The sequence below is a fragment of the Ursus maritimus genome, unplaced genomic scaffold (assembly GCF_017311325.1).
Source record: "Ursus maritimus isolate PB19 unplaced genomic scaffold, ASM1731132v1 scaffold_29, whole genome shotgun sequence".
Lineage (NCBI taxonomy): Eukaryota > Metazoa > Chordata > Mammalia > Carnivora > Ursidae > Ursus > Ursus maritimus.
In genome coordinates, this window is record NW_024425452.1 from 27,514,965 (window position 1) to 27,535,509 (window position 20,545).

The 20,545-nt window shown below is 34.5% G+C and overlaps 1 protein-coding gene across 9 annotated transcripts in view; it reads left to right on the forward strand.

Moving 5' to 3' along the window:
• Positions 1–20,545, forward strand: part of SENP6 (SUMO specific peptidase 6) — a 117,673-nt gene that overhangs the window by 88,954 nt on the left and 8,174 nt on the right. For all 9 annotated transcript variants that reach the window (XM_040643678.1, XM_040643679.1, XM_040643682.1 and 6 more), the window contains 5 exons: positions 1,541–1,650; positions 1,806–1,922; positions 11,042–11,164; positions 12,135–12,227; positions 15,657–16,087. In XM_040643678.1, the coding sequence (XP_040499612.1) occupies positions 1,541–1,650; positions 1,806–1,922; positions 11,042–11,164; positions 12,135–12,227; positions 15,657–16,087 (874 nt within the window). The remainder of the gene's footprint in view (positions 1–1,540; positions 1,651–1,805; positions 1,923–11,041; positions 11,165–12,134; positions 12,228–15,656; positions 16,088–20,545) is intronic.

The following is a 20,545-nucleotide window of genomic DNA, read 5'->3' on the forward strand; positions in this document are numbered from 1 at the left end:
AATTATGTTTTTTAGTTTTTTAAATAATGGGTAGCTTTAAGGTGACATATGTTTCATTATCAGTATACTGCTCATTTTGGAGTTAGATCTTTTTAATTCTATTTCAGAATTACTTGCTTTTGATTTGTAAACTATTTTGTATTAAAACATTAATGGCGGGTAGGTGATTTGTGACACAAATAGTACTTGATATAGGTCTCAGAAGCAGTTTTAGTTCCTTTCCATATTGTATTCTTTTCATCTTTTCTTTTTCTCTCATCCTTTTTTTCTTTTCCTCCCTTTCCTCCCACTCTGAATATACATGTTCATAAACTGCTACGTTCAAATTGATTGTTACTCTTAAATTTGCTGGTGGTTGCCAGTGATCTTTATTGGCTTCAATACAGATAAAGGAATTTTGGTCCTTGATGTACATTTAAATGTAACATGTGCATACATGGTTGAAAATTTAGGAAATAAAGAATACGTGCCATTTGATTGTGACTATCAACATACGTATCCAGTTCTAGAGTAACTAATCATATGGTGGGTAACTCCGAAGCCACTTGAACCAAAAGCTGTGTACTCTTGTAACACATAGTACAATGTTAAATTAACACAAATTAGTCCCCTAACCCTGCAACTGAATTTTACTAACTTAATTTATTAGAAATACTTAAAATCTTTCAACCTGCCTACAAATTGGAAATAGGGCTATCCAAGTCATAATCTACATGACGCTGAGCGAGGTCTCACCAGAGAAGAGATATTCACACAGTTAATGGGTTGACGAAAAGAACTGAGGAAAGGGAAGCCATTCCCCTTCTTTTGTAGAACTTGGCGACAAGAGATTATTAATGAGGAAGAAAAGAGCAACTCAAGCCATAAGGCAGCTGTGATAAAATAAAATTTCAATGCAAGGCTCTTTCTTTAAGGACTTCTTCATTCTGGGGAACTGAAGCTCATTGGACTGTGTTCTTTGAGCCTCTGCTCCCACATCCCATGGATTGCCTAGTCACTGAACTTAGGTAGGCCTCAACTCCCAGAATCAAAAACCACTATATCTGTTCTTTGGATTTACAAAAATAATCTAATTTAATAAGGATGAAGAGATAAGATTAGACAAGATACCAGAAAACCATAGTTAAAAAATTGGAAGACTATCTCTGTTCTAGAAACTACAGGGCTCTAGTTTTGCCTGTTTCTTATTTTTAATTGTTAAAAATCATGTATACTGGGGCGCCTGGGTGGCTCAGTCATTAAGCATCTGCCTTCAGCTCAGGGCGTGATCCCAGAGTCCTGGGATCGAGCCCCACGTCAGGCTCCCTGCTCCGCTGGGACCCTGCTTCTTCCTGTCCCACTCCCCCTGCCTGTGTTCCCTCTCTCGCTGGCTGTCTCTCTCTCTGTCAAATAAATAAATAAAATCTTTTAAAAAAATCATGTATACTTTTTAAATTCATATTTAAAATTTTTTTAATTGTAAGGTATTCTTGCCTTGTGTTTGCTTTTTTATTGAAAAATTTCCCATTTGATTTTATAAACTGATAATTTCCTTTACCAGATGTCCCTTGAATCTAAAATACAACTTAAAAACAAGCAAGAATTCCAGTTTTTTGATGATGATGAAGAAACTGGAGAGAATCATACCATCTTCATGGGCCCTGTAGAAAAGTGAGAGTATTCATTTACATTTGCAATGCTCTTAAATTTGTTTTCTGTGTTATTACATTTCAGTTACATACATACACACACACACACATATATATTTGTTCATTTGCTTGTGCGTGTTTTTTTTTTTTTAATTTGTTTGTTTTATATTGTTACAGATTGATAGTATATCCACCACCTCCAGCTAAGGGAGGCATCTCTGTTACTAATGAGGACCTACACTGTCTAAGTGAAGGAGAATTTTTAAATGATGTTATCATAGACTTTTATTTGAAGTAAGTTAATTTTCTACTTTCTTTTAGCATATCTGTAACATTCTAAAGTGCATATCTTTGTTTTCTAGAATCAGAACTGTTTGGATTTTGAATTCCATCACTGCCATTTATTGTGTGACATTTGGGAAATTATTTAATGTCTTTACCTGTGTTTTCTCATTTAAAAAGTGAGAAGAATAACAACATCTAAAAGGGTATTGAGATTTAATAATACATGTCAGGCATTAGGAAAATACTGGGCACATGCAGCATGTTCATAAATGCTAGCTTACTGTGTTGTTATTGTTACACTGTTTTAAGCATTTAAAAAATTGTTACTACTAATTTAGGTAATAAACTGTTGAGCAAACACAAAGGTATGATTTGACTTGATATTCATCAGGTGCCAATTATGTGCCACATACTGTGTTAGAAGTTTATGGTCTTGTAGGGAACACAAATACGGGACTGAAGCATTAACAGAAGTATTAACATGATATAGACGCAGCAGCAGAAAAATGCTTCATTCTCTTTGGGGGTTGGGAAATAAAAGGGACGAAGAAGCTTTCCTGAAGAGCTTACATCATGACCCAGTATACACATGCATATACATGTATGTGCAGTGCGTTTATACATGTATAGATTTGTATGTGTTTACTGGTTTGTGATATGAAATAAGTGTGTATATGAAACAAAACAGAACTTAACTATCAGTGTATCCAGCACTTGCCAGTATTTTCTAGTTTATTCTAATGTATGTCATAAAACAATATTTTTTTGAAGAACTAGTTGTTGAAAGCTGCTGAATTGACTTTATAGCCTACTAATAGTTGCAGCCAGCCGTTTGGAAAAAGAGTATATTGTTACGAAGAGTGAAAGGTTTTGATCAGAGATGTGGTATCATAATCGAGCTTCCTTAAGATCATTTTGACAAGCATGTTCATTGTGGATGTCTAGATGAGAGATGATTTAAGGAAAGTTACTTAAGGTGATGTAAGAAGCCCGATTAAGGGGCACCTGGGTGGCTCAGTTGGTTAAGCTTCCAACTCTTAATTTCAGCTCAGGTCTTGATCTCAGGGTTGTGAGTTCAAGCCCCACGTTGGACTCCACGCTGAGCATGGAGCCTACTTTAAAAAAAAAAAAAAAGCCCGATTAAGGCATTTTAATTGGCGTGAAGAGGAAATAAATGTTTTTAAGAGGTAGAGTGGTTTAGCAACTGAATGAATGGATATTAAGAAGGAGAGGAATGGTTGGCAGGTAACTCCTTGCTTTCTGACTAGTGAGACCTGCTTAATGATTTTGTCACTGAATGTGAAGCAAAGAACAAAAACAGAACAGGTTTGTTGGAGGAGGGGATAAGTTTGCTTTTAGATGTTTGTGATACAACAAAAAGGACAGTGTCAGTAAACAGTTGAGTATATGGCTCTGGAGGTCATTTGAGTTCTGGTCTGGAGACATGTAGAGTTAGGACACTTTATTTTGCAAGTGGTAGTTTAATTATGAGAATGGGTAAAATTGCTTAGGTAGAAATATAGAATGAGAAAAAGAGCTATAAGGACAGAATCTGGAGGGTTAGACAGGGAAGAAAGAGATCTCATGAATAAATTCTGAAGGATTTGAGAGGTAAGAAGAGAAATCCATAGTGGGTTATGTCATGAAATTGAAGGGAATTGAAAGCGTTAAAGGAGGATACATTTAGTGGGGTCAGTACAGCAGAGGTTAAGGCAGATAAGGGCTCAGAATAAGGTCACAGTAACCCTGAGCTAATACGGATCAGCTGTAGACCTGGACTTGTACCATGGTCCCTGGGAGACAATGAGGTACTCTGTTCTCTCTCTCTGTCCAGCAGAGGTGGTATCAGTGGAGGCCTAGTGGGGAGATTCCCATCCCTGCTTATAACACAGAGCCCCTCTATCTCTCATAATAGTGGCCTAGGAGAGAACGTGATCTTCCATCCCCACCTGGCAGTAATGAGGTGGAGCCCACTGCACCCACTAGAAGGTGGCACTGGGGAGGCCTCTTAAAGCACAAGAATTAAATAAGATCTAGAGTCCTGTAACATAATACTCAAAATGCCCATATTTCAATAGAAAATTACTTCTCTCCCCAACAAGCAGAGAGATCTCAAATGGAATGAGAAAACATAATGTAAATAGATAGTCAACACCAAGATGGCACAGATATTAGAATTATTAGAATTAGAATTATGACAGATTTAAAGTATCCATTATAAAAATCCTTCAGGGAAAAATTGTGAACATATGTGAAACTTACGAAAAAACAGATATAAAGAAGAAAGAAATGGAAATTTTAGAACTAAAACTATAATAAATAAAAGCTTCTATAGGCTCAATAGCAAAATGTAGAGGACGGAGGAAAGAGTCAGTGACGTAGAAGATAGAATATATCACCAGCTACATCCAGTTCATTCAGTCATTCCTTTATTAGATTTATTTCTGTATTTGAGGTGGGGAGGGGCAGAGAGAGAGGGAGAGGGGAAATAGAGAATCTCAAGCAGACCCACTGAGCACAGAGTCCAAGGTGGAGCTCCATCTCACGACCCTGAGATAATGCCTTGAGCCGAAATCAAGAGTCAGACACCCAACTAACTAAGCCACCCAGGCACCCCTAATTACATTCAATTTAAATGTACTATTTATGTCAATTAGAAGAACGAGATGGGCAGAGTAGTGGACTAATTAAACACCATAGCCCAACTATGTCCTTTCTGCAAAAAAGTAACTTCAGAGATAATAATATATGTAAGTTGAAGATAAAAGGATGATAAAAGATACCAAACAAATATTAAAGCAATAGTTAACTATATTATTATCAGAAAAATAAACTTAAAAACAAAAATTAATTACCAGGGCTAGAGAGGAATACCGTACAATGAAAAGTGAATCCACCTGGAAGACTTAGCAATCCTAAATGGGTATGTACCATACAACAGAGCTACAAAATATGCAAAACAAAAATGAACTGATCTAAAAAGAAAAACAGACAAATCCACAAGTACAGCTGGAGACTTCAATTCCCCTCTCTCAATAATTGATAGAACAACTAAACAAAATTGACAAGGTCAGTAACATCATCATCCAACAGGATATACTTCACATCAGGGAGTATTATATTCTATTTATGTTAACTGTATCCCATTTTCAAAGGTATTATTTTTCCTTTTGAAGATTGATGGTAATGGAATATGTTTTAGTAAATTATAAAATGTATCGTAGATTTGCTAACAAGAGAAACTACCCTAGATTTTAATTACTTAACTTTGCAGATATCAGACTCCTCTGAGACCTAAAAAACACATTCAGGAATGAGTTAAAAAAAAATGAGTTCGAAGTTCTTCATAGCTAAGACAAAAGATGTTATCTCCTTTCATAACAAATGCATGAAAGAATTTTCGATATTACTCATCAGGGAAATACAAGACAAACCCACAAAGAGTTATCTCATCCCCATTTGGATGGCCACATCAAAAAAAAAGTAAGAAATAGGTATTGCCAAAAGAAAAAGAAGAAAAAGAAAGAAAGAAAAGAAAAAAGAAAAGAAAAGAAAAAGAAAGAAAATAAGTGTTGCTGAGAATGTGGGTAAATTGGATTCCTTATGCACTGCTGATGGGAATGTAAAATGGTACAGCCACTAAGGGAAACAGTATAGTGGCTCCTCAAAAATTAAAAATAGAACTGCCCTATGATCCAACAATCCTACTTCTGGGTATATATCCAAAAGAATTGAAAGTATGGTCTCAAAGAGATTCTTGAACACCCATGTTCATAGTAGCCAAAAAGTGGAGCTACTCACTTGTCCATTGATAGATGAGCGGATAAACAAAATGTGGTATATAAATACAGTGGAATATTACTTAGTTTTAAAAAGGAAGGAAATCTGTCACATGCTACAACATGGATGAATCTGGAAGCCATTATGCGAAGTGAAATAAGCCAGTCATAAAAGCAAGTACTGTATGATTCCATTTACATCAAGTGTCTGAAATAGTCACATTCATAGAAAAAGAAAATGGTGGTTGTCAAAAGCTGAAGGTTAGGGGGAAAAGGAATTGTTTAATGAGTATAGAGTTTCTGTTGTGCAATATGAAGTTCTGGAGATCTGTATCACAACCATATGAATATACTTAACACTATGGAACTGTGCACTTAAAAAATGTTAAGATTGGTGGGGCCCTAACTGGCTCAGCTGGTGGAGCATGCAACTCTTGATCTTGGGTTTGTGAGTTCGAGTCCCATGTTGGGTGTAGATTATTTAAAAATAAAATATATATATTTTTAAATGTTTAAGATTGGGAGTGTCTGGCTCGCCCAGTCAGTGGAGCATGAGTCTTGGCCTCGGGGTTGTGGGTTTGAGCCCCACTTTGGGTGTAGAGATTATTTAAAAATAAAATCTTTTTAAAAAATGGTTAAGATTGTAAATTTGATATTAGGCATTTTTATCATAATATCATAATTTTTTTAAAAGATTATCTCTTCTAACATATAATACTTTAAGAAACCAAGGGAAAAATCTTGAGTGTGCAGAACAATACCACTGTTGTTGGATGAGTGTTGTTTTGTGAATGTCAATTTGGTCAAGTTGTTTGGTAGTGCTCTTTGGGTCACCTTTGTCCTTACTGATTTTATGCCTACTTGTTCTATCAGTTATTGAGAAGGTTCTATATACTTGAGAGGGTTATATATGTCAAGTATATATATATACATACTTGGATCTCCTAGTATAATAATGGATTTGGATTTGCCTGTTTTTCCTTTCAAATTCATTTTCACCTTATGTATTTTGGGTATTTGTTGTTAGGTGCATGCAAGTTTATGTTTCTTGGAGAATCAACTCTTTGTCATTTGTAATGTCCCTCTATATCCTTGATAATGTCTTAAGCCTACATTATTTAAAATGAACATAGTTACTCGAGCTTTCTGTTGGTTTTTGTTTGCATGGTGTGTATTTTTTATTCCTTTACTTTTAACTTATTTAATATTTTATATTTAAAATAGGTCTTGGTTTTGAAAGCATATAGTTGTATCTGAAAAATAAGTTGCCTATGTTTTGTTTACATTGTAGCTTATTATATTTCATATTTAAATCTTTACTTCTTGCACTGTGATAGAGATTTTATGATTTGTGTATACTCTTGAAATTCTTTACATTTTCAGGAGGCCCCTTGAAATTTTATAGTAGCTCTTTGAAACTACATTAAAGTTACATTTAAAAGTTCTGCCTTTTCTGATGCAAATCAGTATTCCAAATGAAAAAGGAAATGTAACAAAATCCGTGGTTTTTAAAAAAATCTGTTTTTGGGCTACCTGGATGGCTCAGTTCGTTGAGTGTCTGATTCTTGATTTCAGCTCAGATCATGATCTCAGGGTCCTAGGATCGAGGCCCACATCAGACTCCCCACTCAGCAGAGAGTCTGCTTAGGAATTCTCTCTCTCTCTCTCTGCCCCTCCTCCCACTTAAACTTTAGCACTTCCAAAATAAAATAAATCTTTAAAAAAATAAAATCCGTTTATATTTGTCTCATGACGTGCTTAGAAGTTAATTAAAAGGAAACTTTATTCTTAAACTTCACTATATTAAAGTAAGTAATTCAACTGCTACCAGAACTGGTCATGCTTTTCCATTTCTAACTCTACAAGTAGGAAACAAACTTTTTTTACAGTGACTTTTTTTTCCCTTAACGTACAGTGTTGTGTTAGTTTCAGGTGTATAACGGTTCAGCAGTTCTATACATTACTCAGTGGTCATCAAGATAAATGTACTCTTAATCCCTATTATCTAGTTCATCTATCCCCCCCACCCACTTCTCTGGCAACCACCAGTTCTCTGTACAACAGTAGAAGGGGGTTGTCTCTTTTTTCCATTGTTTGTCTTGTTTCTTAAATGCCACACTTGAGTGAAATCATAAGGTATTTATCTTTCTCTGACTTACTTTACTTAGCATATACCCTCTAGGTCCATCCATGTTGTTGCAGATGGCAAGATCTCAGTCTTTTTGATGGCTGAGTAATAATGCAGTGTGTGTGTGTGTGTGTGTTTGTGCACGTGCGTGTGTGCACATACCACATTTTTATCCCTTCATGTATGGATAAACATTTGGGTTGCTTTCATGTCTTTGCTATTGTAGATAATGCTATGATAAACATAGGGGTGCATATGTCTTTTCAAATCGGTGTTTTCATTTTCTTTGGATAAATACCCAGCAGCAGAATTACTGGATCATAGAGTATTCTATTTTTATTTTTGAGTCACCTCCTACTGTTTTTCCACAGTGGCTGCACCAGCTTGCATTCTCACCAGCAGTGCATGAAGATTCCTTTTTCCTCCACATTTTCACCAATACTTGTTATTTCTTGTGTTTTTTTAATCATTCTGACAGGTATAAAGGGATATCTTTTTGTGGTTTTGATTTGCATTTTCCCAGTGATTAATGATGTTGAGCATCCTTTCATGTGTTTGTTGGCCATCTGTATATCTTTGGGAAATTGTCTATTCATGTCTTCTGTCCATTGTTAATTGATTTGGTTGGGGTTTTTTTGTTTGTTTTTGTTTTTTTGTTTTTTTGAGTTGTATTAGTTCTTTATATTTTGGATATTAACCCCTTATTGGATATATCATTTGCAGATATGATATTGTCTCCCATTTAGTAGGTTGCTTTTTTATTTTGTTGATGGTTTCCTTCACTGTGTGAAACCTTTTTATTTTGGTGTAGTTCCAGTAGTTTAATTTTGCTCATGTTTTGCTTGCCTGAAGAGTCATATCTAGAAAAACGTTTCTACACTGATGCCAAAGAAATTACTGCTGATGTTTTCTTCTAGAATTGTTATGGTTTCAGGTCTCACATTTATGTCTTTAATCCATTTTGAGTTTATTTTTGTGTATGGTATAAGGAAGTGGTCCAGTTTTATACTTTTGCATGTAGACATCCAGTTTTCCTTACATCATTTGTTGAAAAGACTCTTTCCCCCATTGTATATTCTTGCTTCCTTGATTGTAGATTAATTGACCATTACAAGTGTGGGTTTATTTCTGGGCTCTCTATTCTGTTCCATTGATCTGTGTGTTCATTTATGTGCTGGTGCCATACTGTTTTGACTACTACCAATTTGTAGTATTTCTTGAATTTGAAATTGTATTACCTCCAGCTTTGTTCTTCTTTCTCAGGATTGCTATTCTGGGTCTTTTGTGGTTCCATACAAATTTTAGTGTTATAAATAGTTCTAGTTCTGTAAAAGATGTCTGTATTTTGATAGGGATTGTATTAAATTGTAGATTGCTTTGGGTAGTATAGACATTTTAACAGTATTGGTTATCCCCATCCATGAGCATGGAATATCTTTCCATTTGTTTGCATCATCTTCAGTTCTTACATTAGTTATATAGCTTTCAGAGTATGCATCTTTCATTTCTATGCTTAAAGATATTCTAGGTATTTTACTAATTTTTCTTTCTCCTACATCATTATTTGTGTATAATCAACAGATTTCTGTAGGTTAAATTCGTTCCTGTGACTTTACTGAATTCATTTGTCAGTTCTATTAGTTTTTTGTTTAGGGATGGAGGGAGAAAGGGGGAGCCAAAGGGAGAGAGAGAGAATCTTAAGCATTCTCCTTGCCCAGCTCAGAGCCTGATGTGGGCTCAGTGTCATGACCCTGAGCCAAAATCAAAAGTTGGACACTTAACCAACTTGAACCACTGAGGTGCTCCTTTCTGGTGGCATCTTTAGAGTTTCCTGTATATAGTATCATGTCATCTGCAAATAGTGAAAGTTTTACTTCTTCCTTACTAATGTGGCTGCTTTTTAATTCTTTTTCTTATCTGATTGCTGTGTGTAGGACTTCTAGTACTATATTAAATAAAAGTTTTGAGAGTGAACATCCTTGTTCTGTTCCTGATCTTAGAGGATAAGTTGTTTTTCACCATTGAATATGTTAACTGTGGGTTTTTCGTATATGGCTTTTATTATGTTGAGGTATGTTCCCTCTAAACTTACTTTGTTGAGAGTTTTTACCATGAATGGGTGTTGTATTTTGTCCTGTGCTTTTTCTGCATCTATTGACATGATTATCTGGTTTTTATCCTTTCCCTTGTTAATGTGATGTATCATGTTGATTGATTTGTGAATAATAAACCACACTTGCATCCCAGGAATAAATCCAGATTAATCATGATGAGTGATTTTTTTTTAATGTGTCGTTGGATTTGGTTTGCAAATATTTTGTTGAGGACTTTTGCATCTATGTTCATCAGAGATATTGCCCTGTAGTTCTCTTTTTTTTTGTGGTATTTTTATCTGTTTTTGGTATCAGGGTAATGTTGGCCTTGTAGAATGAATTGGAAGCTTTACTTTCTCTTCTGTTTTTTGGAATAGTTTGAGTAGAACAGTTACTAACTTCTCTTTAAAGTTTTAGAAGAATTCACCAGTGAAGCCATCCAGTCCGAGATGTTTGTTTGTTGGGAGTTTTTTAATTACTGATTCAATTTTATTCCTGGTAATCAGTCTGTTCTAATTTTCTATTTCTTCTTGCTTCAGTTTGGAAGGTTATATATTCCTAGGAGTTACCCATTTCTTCTAGGTTGTCCGATTTGTTGACATACAATTTTTTATAATATTCTCTTATAATTCTCTGTATTTGTGTGGTGGTCATTATTTCTCCTTCATTTTTTAATTTTATTTGTTTGAGTCTTCAAGATCAGGTCTTGCAAATCATAGTTTTACTCTCAGACATCACTTTTCATTCATTGAAAACAATTTAGTAGTTACCATTGCCTAGAATATGAAGTAAATTTTGCTAATAAAGTCAGTTGTAAGAAAGGTGGGTGTTGGGGCTCCTGGGTGGCGCAGTCGTTAAGCGTCTGCCTTCGGCTCAGGGCGTGATCCCGGCGGTCTGGGATGGAGCCCCACGTCAGGCTCCTCTGCTGGGAGCCTGCTTCTTCCTCTCCCACTGCCCCTACTTGTGTTCCCTCTCTGACTGGCTGTCTATCTCTGTCAAATAAATAAATAAAATATTAAAAAAAAAAAAAAAGAAAGGTGGGTGTTGGCTAAATAGATATTTGATCACTGTTTTTAGTATAAAGTAAACTGTAAATTCATTATATTTGGATTTTTTTTAATAAAATAGATATTTGGTGCTTGAAAAACTGAAGAAAGAAGAAGCTGACCGAATTCATATATTCAGTTCTTTTTTCTATAAACGCCTTAATCAGAGAGAAAGAAGAAATCTTCATGAAACAACTAATCTCTCGTAAGTCAAGCTCTGAAAATATTTAACAGATGTAGTAAGTCACTTAAGTTTAATTTTTAAAAAAGTACTTGTATTGAGGTAAAATCTTTTAATTCTGTTGTCAGCAAAATTAATATAATTCATAATACTCCAAAGCCTCAGGAATACCTAGAATTCATAAAGGTTTTTGGTCCAATATCTAAATCAGTATTCCCCCAATACACCTGATAATTAAAAGAAAAAAATTACTTGGATACTTATGAAGTACAGATTGCTCTATTTTACCCTAGATGTTCCATTCCTAATACTTGAGAGGAACCTGTGAATCTGTATTTTTAATAAGTTCTTAGGATAATTCTGCTCCAACAAGTTGAGGAGATACTAGTGTTCTACATATCAGGCTTCAATCAGTTTGTTTATAATTCCTCTCTGTATAGTGATTATATCCAGCCCTTTTTTGCGCTGATACTTGGTCAAAAGATGTATACAGAATGCCATGAGGGCTGTCAATTGTCTTGAATTGATAGCTGTTGTGTATAACATAAATAATATTTTATACCGTTTCAGTGATTCCTAATTTTACACTTAGAGTTGATGATAGTGATTGGTTTGACCAGTGTTCATAATCTATTTTATTTCATCTTTTGTAATGCTCATTTTTTGTGCTCTCTTCTCCTCAGTCATTATAGGTCATGGTCTGATACATTTCTCAGTATGGTTGTTAATATGCAGTAATAAAAATAGTAGCACTGGTTCACCTAGTAAATAGTAGCAGGAATTAAATAATTCCTTCTTGCAGATCCAGTCATGGGCAGTTCCACACCTTCCTGCCTCCATCTGATATGCTCTCTTTTCTTTCCCTGACTTGTTAAATCATCTTATACAACTGTTTTATTTGTTAGCATCTTAGTCATCATAATTTAAATGGCCACATATAAGCTGAAGCACTAGAAACATTACAGAAAGTGATAGTTAATCTCTTGTCTTATAGAATACAGCAAAAGCGACATGGGAGAGTAAAAACATGGACCCGGCATGTAGATATTTTTGAGAAGGATTTTATTTTTGTACCCCTTAATGAAGCGTGAGTAATAATTTTCTTTATGTAAATGTGAAGACTGTTTTTAGAAAACGTGTTTATAAGTTGAAGAATTCATTTTTAAAGTTCTTTCTGAAATATGTTGTATATGTCTATATGCTGCTTATTTTATGAAATTAATACAGGTTTTTAGTAAATTTGTAAGATATTGAATTTTATAAACACTAGCAAGAGATCTTTCTAATTTGTTCTACTCATCAGTGTAGAATAATGTCATTTTTAAAAAGTGGTACTGTGGTCTACCAAACATCCTAGAGAACAGACTTCTTTATGCAGAACAATGACTAGGTCACATAGATTTTGAATCTTTAGAAAACACTTCCACTCTTAACCAAAGGAAGAAAAGATGGCTAGATTTATATCACGTACTCAAATTGAAAACCATGCTGACTACTCTGAGCTATTTTCTAGGTAAATGGAGGTGGTTAAATATTTGTGTTCTCCCACAGAGACAAGAGAGGCATTTATATGTAGGATAGTATTATTATACAACTTAGACTTGACAGATTTTATATTTCATTTTTCTGTTCTCCTATGCCTTCCAGCCAAAAACGCCCAGGAATACACCTGTAATTGGACAACTTGGGTTTATTACTTGCATCAAGGGAGAACACACACCATGGGCAACCATGGAGCCTCTCAGTAAAAGTGTGTTTAAAAGTGCCTATAGGGGCACCGGGGTGGCTCATTCGTTAAGCGTCTGCCTTCGGCTCAGGGCAGGATCCCAGAGTCCTGGGATCGAGCCCCACGTCGGGCTCCTCCGCTGGGAGCCTGCTTCTTCCTCTCCCACTCCCCCTGCTTGCGTTCCCTCTCTCGCTGGCTGTCTCTCTCTCTGTCAAATAAATAAAATCTTTAAAAAAAAAAAGTGCCTATAAATAGTATTTGGGCTTTGGTCATTGGGGGAAGAGGTAAGGAAGCAGTTGTTTGCTTGGGTAAAGAAGTAGCATTTACCCATTTAACAAAAGGGAATATTTGGCCTTTTTTTTGGTTGCATTGTGACTTTGTTTCTCTCTATTTAGACAAATTGAGAAATGTCCTTGCTTTGTCTCAATTTATCATGGTTGCAGAGTAAGTTTGTCTGGGGTTGGTATTCTATAAGATTGTTTATGTCAAATAAGCCTAGCTATGCCAGGCTAGCTTCTGAATGTGCTCTTTTTTTTCTTACTATGAAAAACAGATTTAATCAGGTTCTGTTTATTTAAAATCCTATGTTAATTGTAAGACCTGTGCTCTCTATTGAGCCCAGCCAAACATAGGTAGGCTAGGTCAAAACACTGGTTATAGCTATAAAGCCCAGCTTCTTGAGAGCTATATATTTAAGTCAAACATAGTGTCGTAACTTAAAACCAAGTTTGAAACTAATTCTTAATTTCTTCTTTATCCTCAAAAATAAGGTTTCTTGACAGTAATTTGTCATAAAGAGTAACATGTGAGCTGCCCACTTAGGTGAAAGGAAAGGTATACATAGAGAGCTATTCGTCAGAAATGAATTATAAGAATGTAAGGTACACACTTAGCAGTAGAGGCACATTCGTCTTAGTGTATCTGCAGTAGATTGAAGCTATGATTAATGCTTCTAGTTACCTTGGTGATAGAGAATGAACAAAGATGTAGAGTCAGTAAAGGATTCTGCAACCGAAATATGCCCTTAGTAGGTGGAAGAACAGCCTCCACATCCTGAGGGCTCATTTTGTTTTTTTTTTTTTTTTTGAAGAGCTAAAGCCACAAATAGTTCTATTCACTAATTATTTTAGATAGGCTGCTGTGTTTTTGCTGTTTCATTTTTAATTCTCTTGATAGTGGTAGTTTCTTAAACTTTAAAGTTTATAAGCTATTTGTTAAAAATTGATAAGGAAAAAATGTCAACATTTAGATCCAATCGATCTTAAGTGAAATTACTTGTTTTAGCCTCTTCTCCCACTGGTGGTTTAAGGTCAGTGTTAGCTGCTATTTAAAGGGATCATAAAAGCAAAATCCTGTCTCTTAGGGGTTGAAAATAACCTCAGATGTATCTGATTCAAGTTTCTCCTTTCAGCTAGGTAAAGAAAGAATTTTTCTTAGTTTTTAGGTGTATAACAAAAAATTTATGCCTTTTGTATGTTTGTCATAGCTAAGAAATGTTAAAAACTGTGATAGACTTAGGTTATACCTTTGGGTTGAGAACTATATTATACCATTTTAATCAGTTTTTAAAACGTGTTTTTTCACATTTAACTTTCCTGACGTTGAGCTGTGACTTACAGTCAGCCAAATCTTGGAATAAAGTGAGAAAGATGGTGTATTGCTCTTTCTGCTGACCAAGCCTGACCTAAGTCCATAAGATAGTGAGGGTTAATAAAGAACAGAAGAGAAGCATTCCTCCATCTGGCCTTTAAAATACTGAGTATTCACCCTTGTATTTATGCTATCTGATGAAGAGACAATTACTGTTTCTTCATATTACCTTGGAGGAATTTAACATTTTGTAAAAGTGAGAATATAGAATAACTTTTGTTCATGTCAAGATAATGCATTTTTTCACTCCTCAAACATCTATTGAATACCCTATTATATGACAAACACTGTACTCAGCTAATAAGTTCTCTGACATCTATAGCCTGTTCATTGTGTCCTAGCATATAACATTGTCTAGGAAGTAGTAAGCCCCTAATAAAATTCCTCACTAGACTAATGAACATAAGCCAGTGTTAGTTGTACAGCTTTTTATTCATGTATTCTAACCTGTTACTGGAAACTGTGATACCTGAATTTAGCTATATCAGAAGCACCCACCTGATAGCTGGAACTCTACTAATACTGAAATTTTGTAATAATGCTTAAAATAGATATGTTATTTCATTTTAATGTATATATATCTCAGTAAGCATAAGACAGAATTATTTAATATTTTCAACATTAAGCAATGCCTAACCTTATTCTTAAGAAAAACAGACAGAGGGTAAAAGTTTTTTAAAAGCTATATCTGTGCAATATTTAGAAAATGTTCAAAATTATACAATTTATTTAGACTTCTGAAAACATTTTAATCTTGAGGCTAGTTTTCTGTCCTTCGACATAAATAGGTTAAGGGGAAGGTAAATGGGAATGCTGAATTACAGTGATCTAATTTATATTTTCTTAAATTGACTAAAAATAAGAATGAATTTTTCATTCAAAAAGCAATAAAGGTTCAAAGATTTCCTTGCAAAAGTGAATGCAGGCTACATAATTCTAAAAAAAAATACGTTGTTTTTGAATAGACATTATATATTAGTGATCATATAAACAAGTGGATTCATTTGAGAATTGAAAAAATTGGGTGTTTTTAATAAATTTGTTGGACAGAAGCTTTAGAAAAAATATTTTAGCTGATATCTATTGCCAAATATAATAAACTCTCATAATATATTCAGTAGTTTCATTTGTTTTTTACAGTGCACACTGGTTTTTGGCTGTTGTTTGTTTCCCTGGTTTGGAAAAACCAAAGTATGAACCTAATCCTCATTACCATGAAAATACAGTCATGCAAAAATGTTCAACTGTAGAGGACAGTTGTATTTCTTCTCCTTCAGCCAGTGAAATGGACAGTTGTTCACAAAACTCTTCTGCCAAGCCTGTAATTAAGAAGATGCTTAACAGAAAACATTGTGTAGCTGGAATTGATTCAAGTGCTGAACAGGAAGAAAGTGACCCTCATTATCGGAGAAACATAGGCAGTGTGAAATGTAGTCTGAAAAAAATAAATCATACTGCAAGTGAAAATGAAGACTTGAATAAAGGAGAATCTACATGCCAGAAAGTTGTTGATAGGACTAAAAGTGAAAATGGCCTACAGAATGAATATTTAAGTTCTATGCACCATACAGGTATGTTTCTGAATGTTTTGAAAGAATCAAGGAATTCAGAATAAATTGGATATTTATACATAGGATTAAGATATCAGAGCACACTTTTTTTTTAAAGTCAGATTTATTGAGATATGACTTATTTACAGTAACATTCACCTATTTTATAAGTATAGCTCAGTGAGCTTTGGTAAATGTGTACAGTCGTGTAATCCCTACAGTACAGTAATCAAGATTTAGAACTTTTTCATCACTCCAAAAAATTCCCTTGTGCCTTTCTACAACCCAAAGAAGGTTTTAAAATTGTAGTACAAGGTCTACATTTTTCATTTATAGCAACTGGGATTTATTCTTATTTCATAGGCAGTTTACTGTATTTGGCACAAACAGTAGTTGGACAGTCTTAGATCTTTAAGGCACATTAGTTCATTTTTCTCAATTTACAGATGGGCAAAAAGAGATCAAATAGAGTCAGAAATTAAAGGCTTTTCCCCCAAAATAGTTGACATTCAGATGAAAGGTTAGTTCTTTATTCTGCACTCTCTTTCATGTTTCAGTGGGAAGAAGGGCGCTAGTTCAACCTCTGCTTTTTTATTTCTGTTCAGTTCTGATGAATTGAATTTTTTCCCTTGAATCAGTTCCATATTTCTAGTACTTATTAGAGAATATCTAGTTTTTCTTCCAGTACTTAAATTCATATCAAATCAATTGTGTAATTTTCTCTCCATCCCAAAAGTAAAATAATCTACTTCATAAAATCCATAATATGCTATGACATGTGCCTTGCTTATTAAGCTGTGAATAAATCTAACACATTGCTTTGGTGGAAAAAAGTCAGAATAAGGCATAGAAGAAATTATGTAAATTCAGAAAGAACCTACCAAAATTAAGAATGCTGGCACACCTTGGTGGCTCAGTTGGTTAATCATTTGAGTCCTCGTTAGGCTCAAGTCATGGTCTTGTGGTTGTGGGTTCGAGCCCCACGTCAGCTTCCGTACTCAGTGTGGAGTCAGCTTCAGATTCTTCCTCCCTGTGCCCCTCCCTGCTCACGCCTCCTCTCTCTAAAATGAATAAATAAAATCTTAAAAGAAAATGAAGAATGCTGAACATAGTCTTGGTACTTTTACCACCTTATTTTAGTAGCTCAGAAAGCTGTTGTTGAGTTTTATAAAAGTATTTTTTATTTGTTTGACATACTTGCTGAATAAATCTGACATTAGCCCTAGAGTGATGAGCTTTGTGCCCTTCGGGAGGTATAAGATAAGCGGCAGAAGGGGGAAATTTAGCAGTTACAGCAAAAAAAAGTACATGTAACAGATAAATACTACTTTTCTAACTCACTTTTTAGCCTATTTATGTCATTATGCAGGAAATGGAATGAACATAGACAAAGTGGGTAATCAGCAAGTGCTGCCGGTATTTTCAGTTTTAGTATTTTAGTACTTGAGTAGAAAAAAAATACGAGGCAGTGAATAGTCATATTAAAGATTAATTACCATTTTGGCACTCTGAAGACTAAGCCTTCAAGGCAGTATGAATTTTTTCTCATTCCCTTGAAAACAAAGTCTTGCCAGTTAGCACATGAAAAGATGATGGACATCATTAGACGTAAGGGAAATGTAAATCAAAACCACAGTGAGATACTTCATATCACACCAGCATGGCTACAATCAAAAAGTCAGATACTAGCATGTATTGGTGAGGATGTGGAGAAATCAGAACCCTCATATATTATTAGTGGGAATGTAAAATGGTGCAGTTGCTTTCTTTGGAAGACAGTTTGATAGTTCCTCAAAAAATTAAATGTAGAGTTACAATATGACCCACTCCTACATATATGTCCAAGAGAAATAAAAACACACAAAAACTTGGGCATGAATGTTCATTGTATGTAGCATTGTAGTAGCCAAAATGTAGAAGCAACCCAAATGTTCATCAGCTGACAAATGGATAATCAATTAGTGATCTGCCTATCCAGTGGAATATTATTAGATCATAAAAAGAAATGGAATACTGATACATGCTACAGCATTGATGAGTCTTGAAAATATTTTGAAAGTGGTCACAAAAAACCATATATTTCACAATTCCATTTGTATGAAATCTCCCAAACAGGAAAATCTATGGAATACGTTAGTGGCTGCTTAGGGCTAGTGTGGTGTGGCAGATAGGAGTATGGGGGAGGGAGGATGATATCTGAATGGTACAGGGTTTCCTCCTGAGGTTTTAAAATTTGCTCTGATGAGGGCGCCTGGGTGGAATAGTTGGCTAAGTGTCTGACTTTCGGTTTCAGCTCAGGTTGTAATCTCAGGGTCGTAAGATTGAGCCTGGCATCAGACTCCATGCTCAGTGCGGAGTCTACTGAAGACTGTCTCTCCCTCTACCTTTGCCCCTCTCCCTGTCTCTCAAATAAATAAATATTTAAAAATATAATAATTAAAAAATGAAATTTACTCTGATGATAGTTGCACATATGTGCAAATATAGAAAAACAACTGAATTGTACACTTTAAATGGGTGAATTATATGATATGTGAGTTATACTTCCATAGAACTGTTTTCTTTAAAGTTTCCCTTTGATCAGTAATCTCACACTATAATGTGAATTCAAATTAAAAATGAATTAAAGTTCATGACCTAAAGCAATGTGACAAAGCCTACAACCTCATATACACAAACCCCAGAAACTTCTAGGGGCCCTCTCCTTCAAATTAATGTTCTAGTTAAGTAGTATCCAGTTAAATTGAAGTAAATAATCCTCACAAATCCTAGTGGAGATCAAAGTAAAGAATCCTCTGTTTTACGAAGTTTGCTTTTTAGTATATGTTTATCCTTTTTTTTTTTAACTATACTTTGTATATCTGTTTCTGTTTTGTTTTTAGGTTTTTAGTTTGTGTGCAACCATATCAACTCTGTCTTCCTTAAGGGAAATTAATTTACCTTTACTGGGTGTGATACATCGATATTTTCTGTTCTTTTTGATGCTTGTCTTAATCCAATGATGTTAGTGTCCCACAGTTTGAAAAGTAGTGCTCTAGTTGAGTCTGTATTTCTGTGCTTTCATCAGATGTTTCCAAGAGATCACTCACCCAGAAGCACATTAAGTAAGAGTGCTTTCTAGAGGTGCTTTTACTAACTACCTCAGAGAAGTTGGTTAAGTAGTCTGTCCTATATAAAATGATGGCATATTAAAAATTAGGGTAAGAGCTTATAAAAATTTCTGTGATGATGATTAATATCTCAGTAGTTGATTTCTGTTTTGCCTGGGAATATAATTGACAGGATTTAAACGAAGCATATTTTATTTTATTTCATTTTATTTTATTTTTATTTTATTTTTTTAAAGTAATCTCCACACCTAACATGGAGCCCAAATTTACAACCCCAAGATTAAGAGTTGCACGCTCCACTGACTGAGCTAGCGAGGTGCCCTTAAGCAAGGCATTTTAGATAGTTTTAATATAGTTTTAACTATCGAACGCCTAGAGTCACAAGTGTTGACTCCTGATGTGGTAAATAAGTGGGGATTGTATCTTACCATAGGATTAGGTTAAGGCCAACTGTAGGAAAATAATGTGTGGTATCAGGACTTTCATTTGCTAGTTTTTCAGTTGAGCACCATATGAAATAGTTGTCTTGCTATGGTACATGAAAAATGTATATGTTTTAAACTCTAGAATCACACTTGGCATCTTCACAGGATCTCACTTGGCATCTTCACAGGATCTCACTGTATGAGAAGCTCTTAGAAACTGGAACTGATTAAAAGAACAATTGAGTTATCATCTCTCACTGTACACCAGGACATTTGTTTACTGAATGAAAGAATTGACTACACTATTTAAATTATTTTTCTCCCATTTTTGAAATGCACATATATTTAATTTGTGTAAGGTTTATATTTATATTACACAGCTTCTGTAGATATGAATAATTGGCTGCTAAATAACTTAATTATAGTGGATTCTGAATTGCCTGAGGACTTGGACAGATTTTATTCAAATACAGGTATTTTAGCTTCAAACAAACATAAAAATACAGACTTTTTAAAAAAAATTGAAAAGGCTATTTTTCACTTAAAAGGATTTACCATAGTGCTTTATTATATATTTTAAATTGTATGTTTCCAGGCACAATATTTAGAGAGACAGACAGACATCTTTCTTTTCAGGAGCATATTTTATTTTGCTGTCTTCCCACCCCATCTTGCTTATATTAATATTTTTAATTCCCCTTTAATAACTTATACAAAAATAAACTTTATCCTGTCTAAAATACCTTAAAGTCATACTTTTTTAAGTGGAAAAGGTATACTCTTTAATAAACAGTTTACTAAATTTGGTATTAAAGTCCCTCAGTTTTCGTTATTTTCATGTAAACCTTATATTTCTTTGAAACATCATGTGTGATTAGCGTCTTCCAGCAAAACATTTTATTTCTAAGGATTTAGATTTTCTAAACTGACCTTTAAAAGTATCA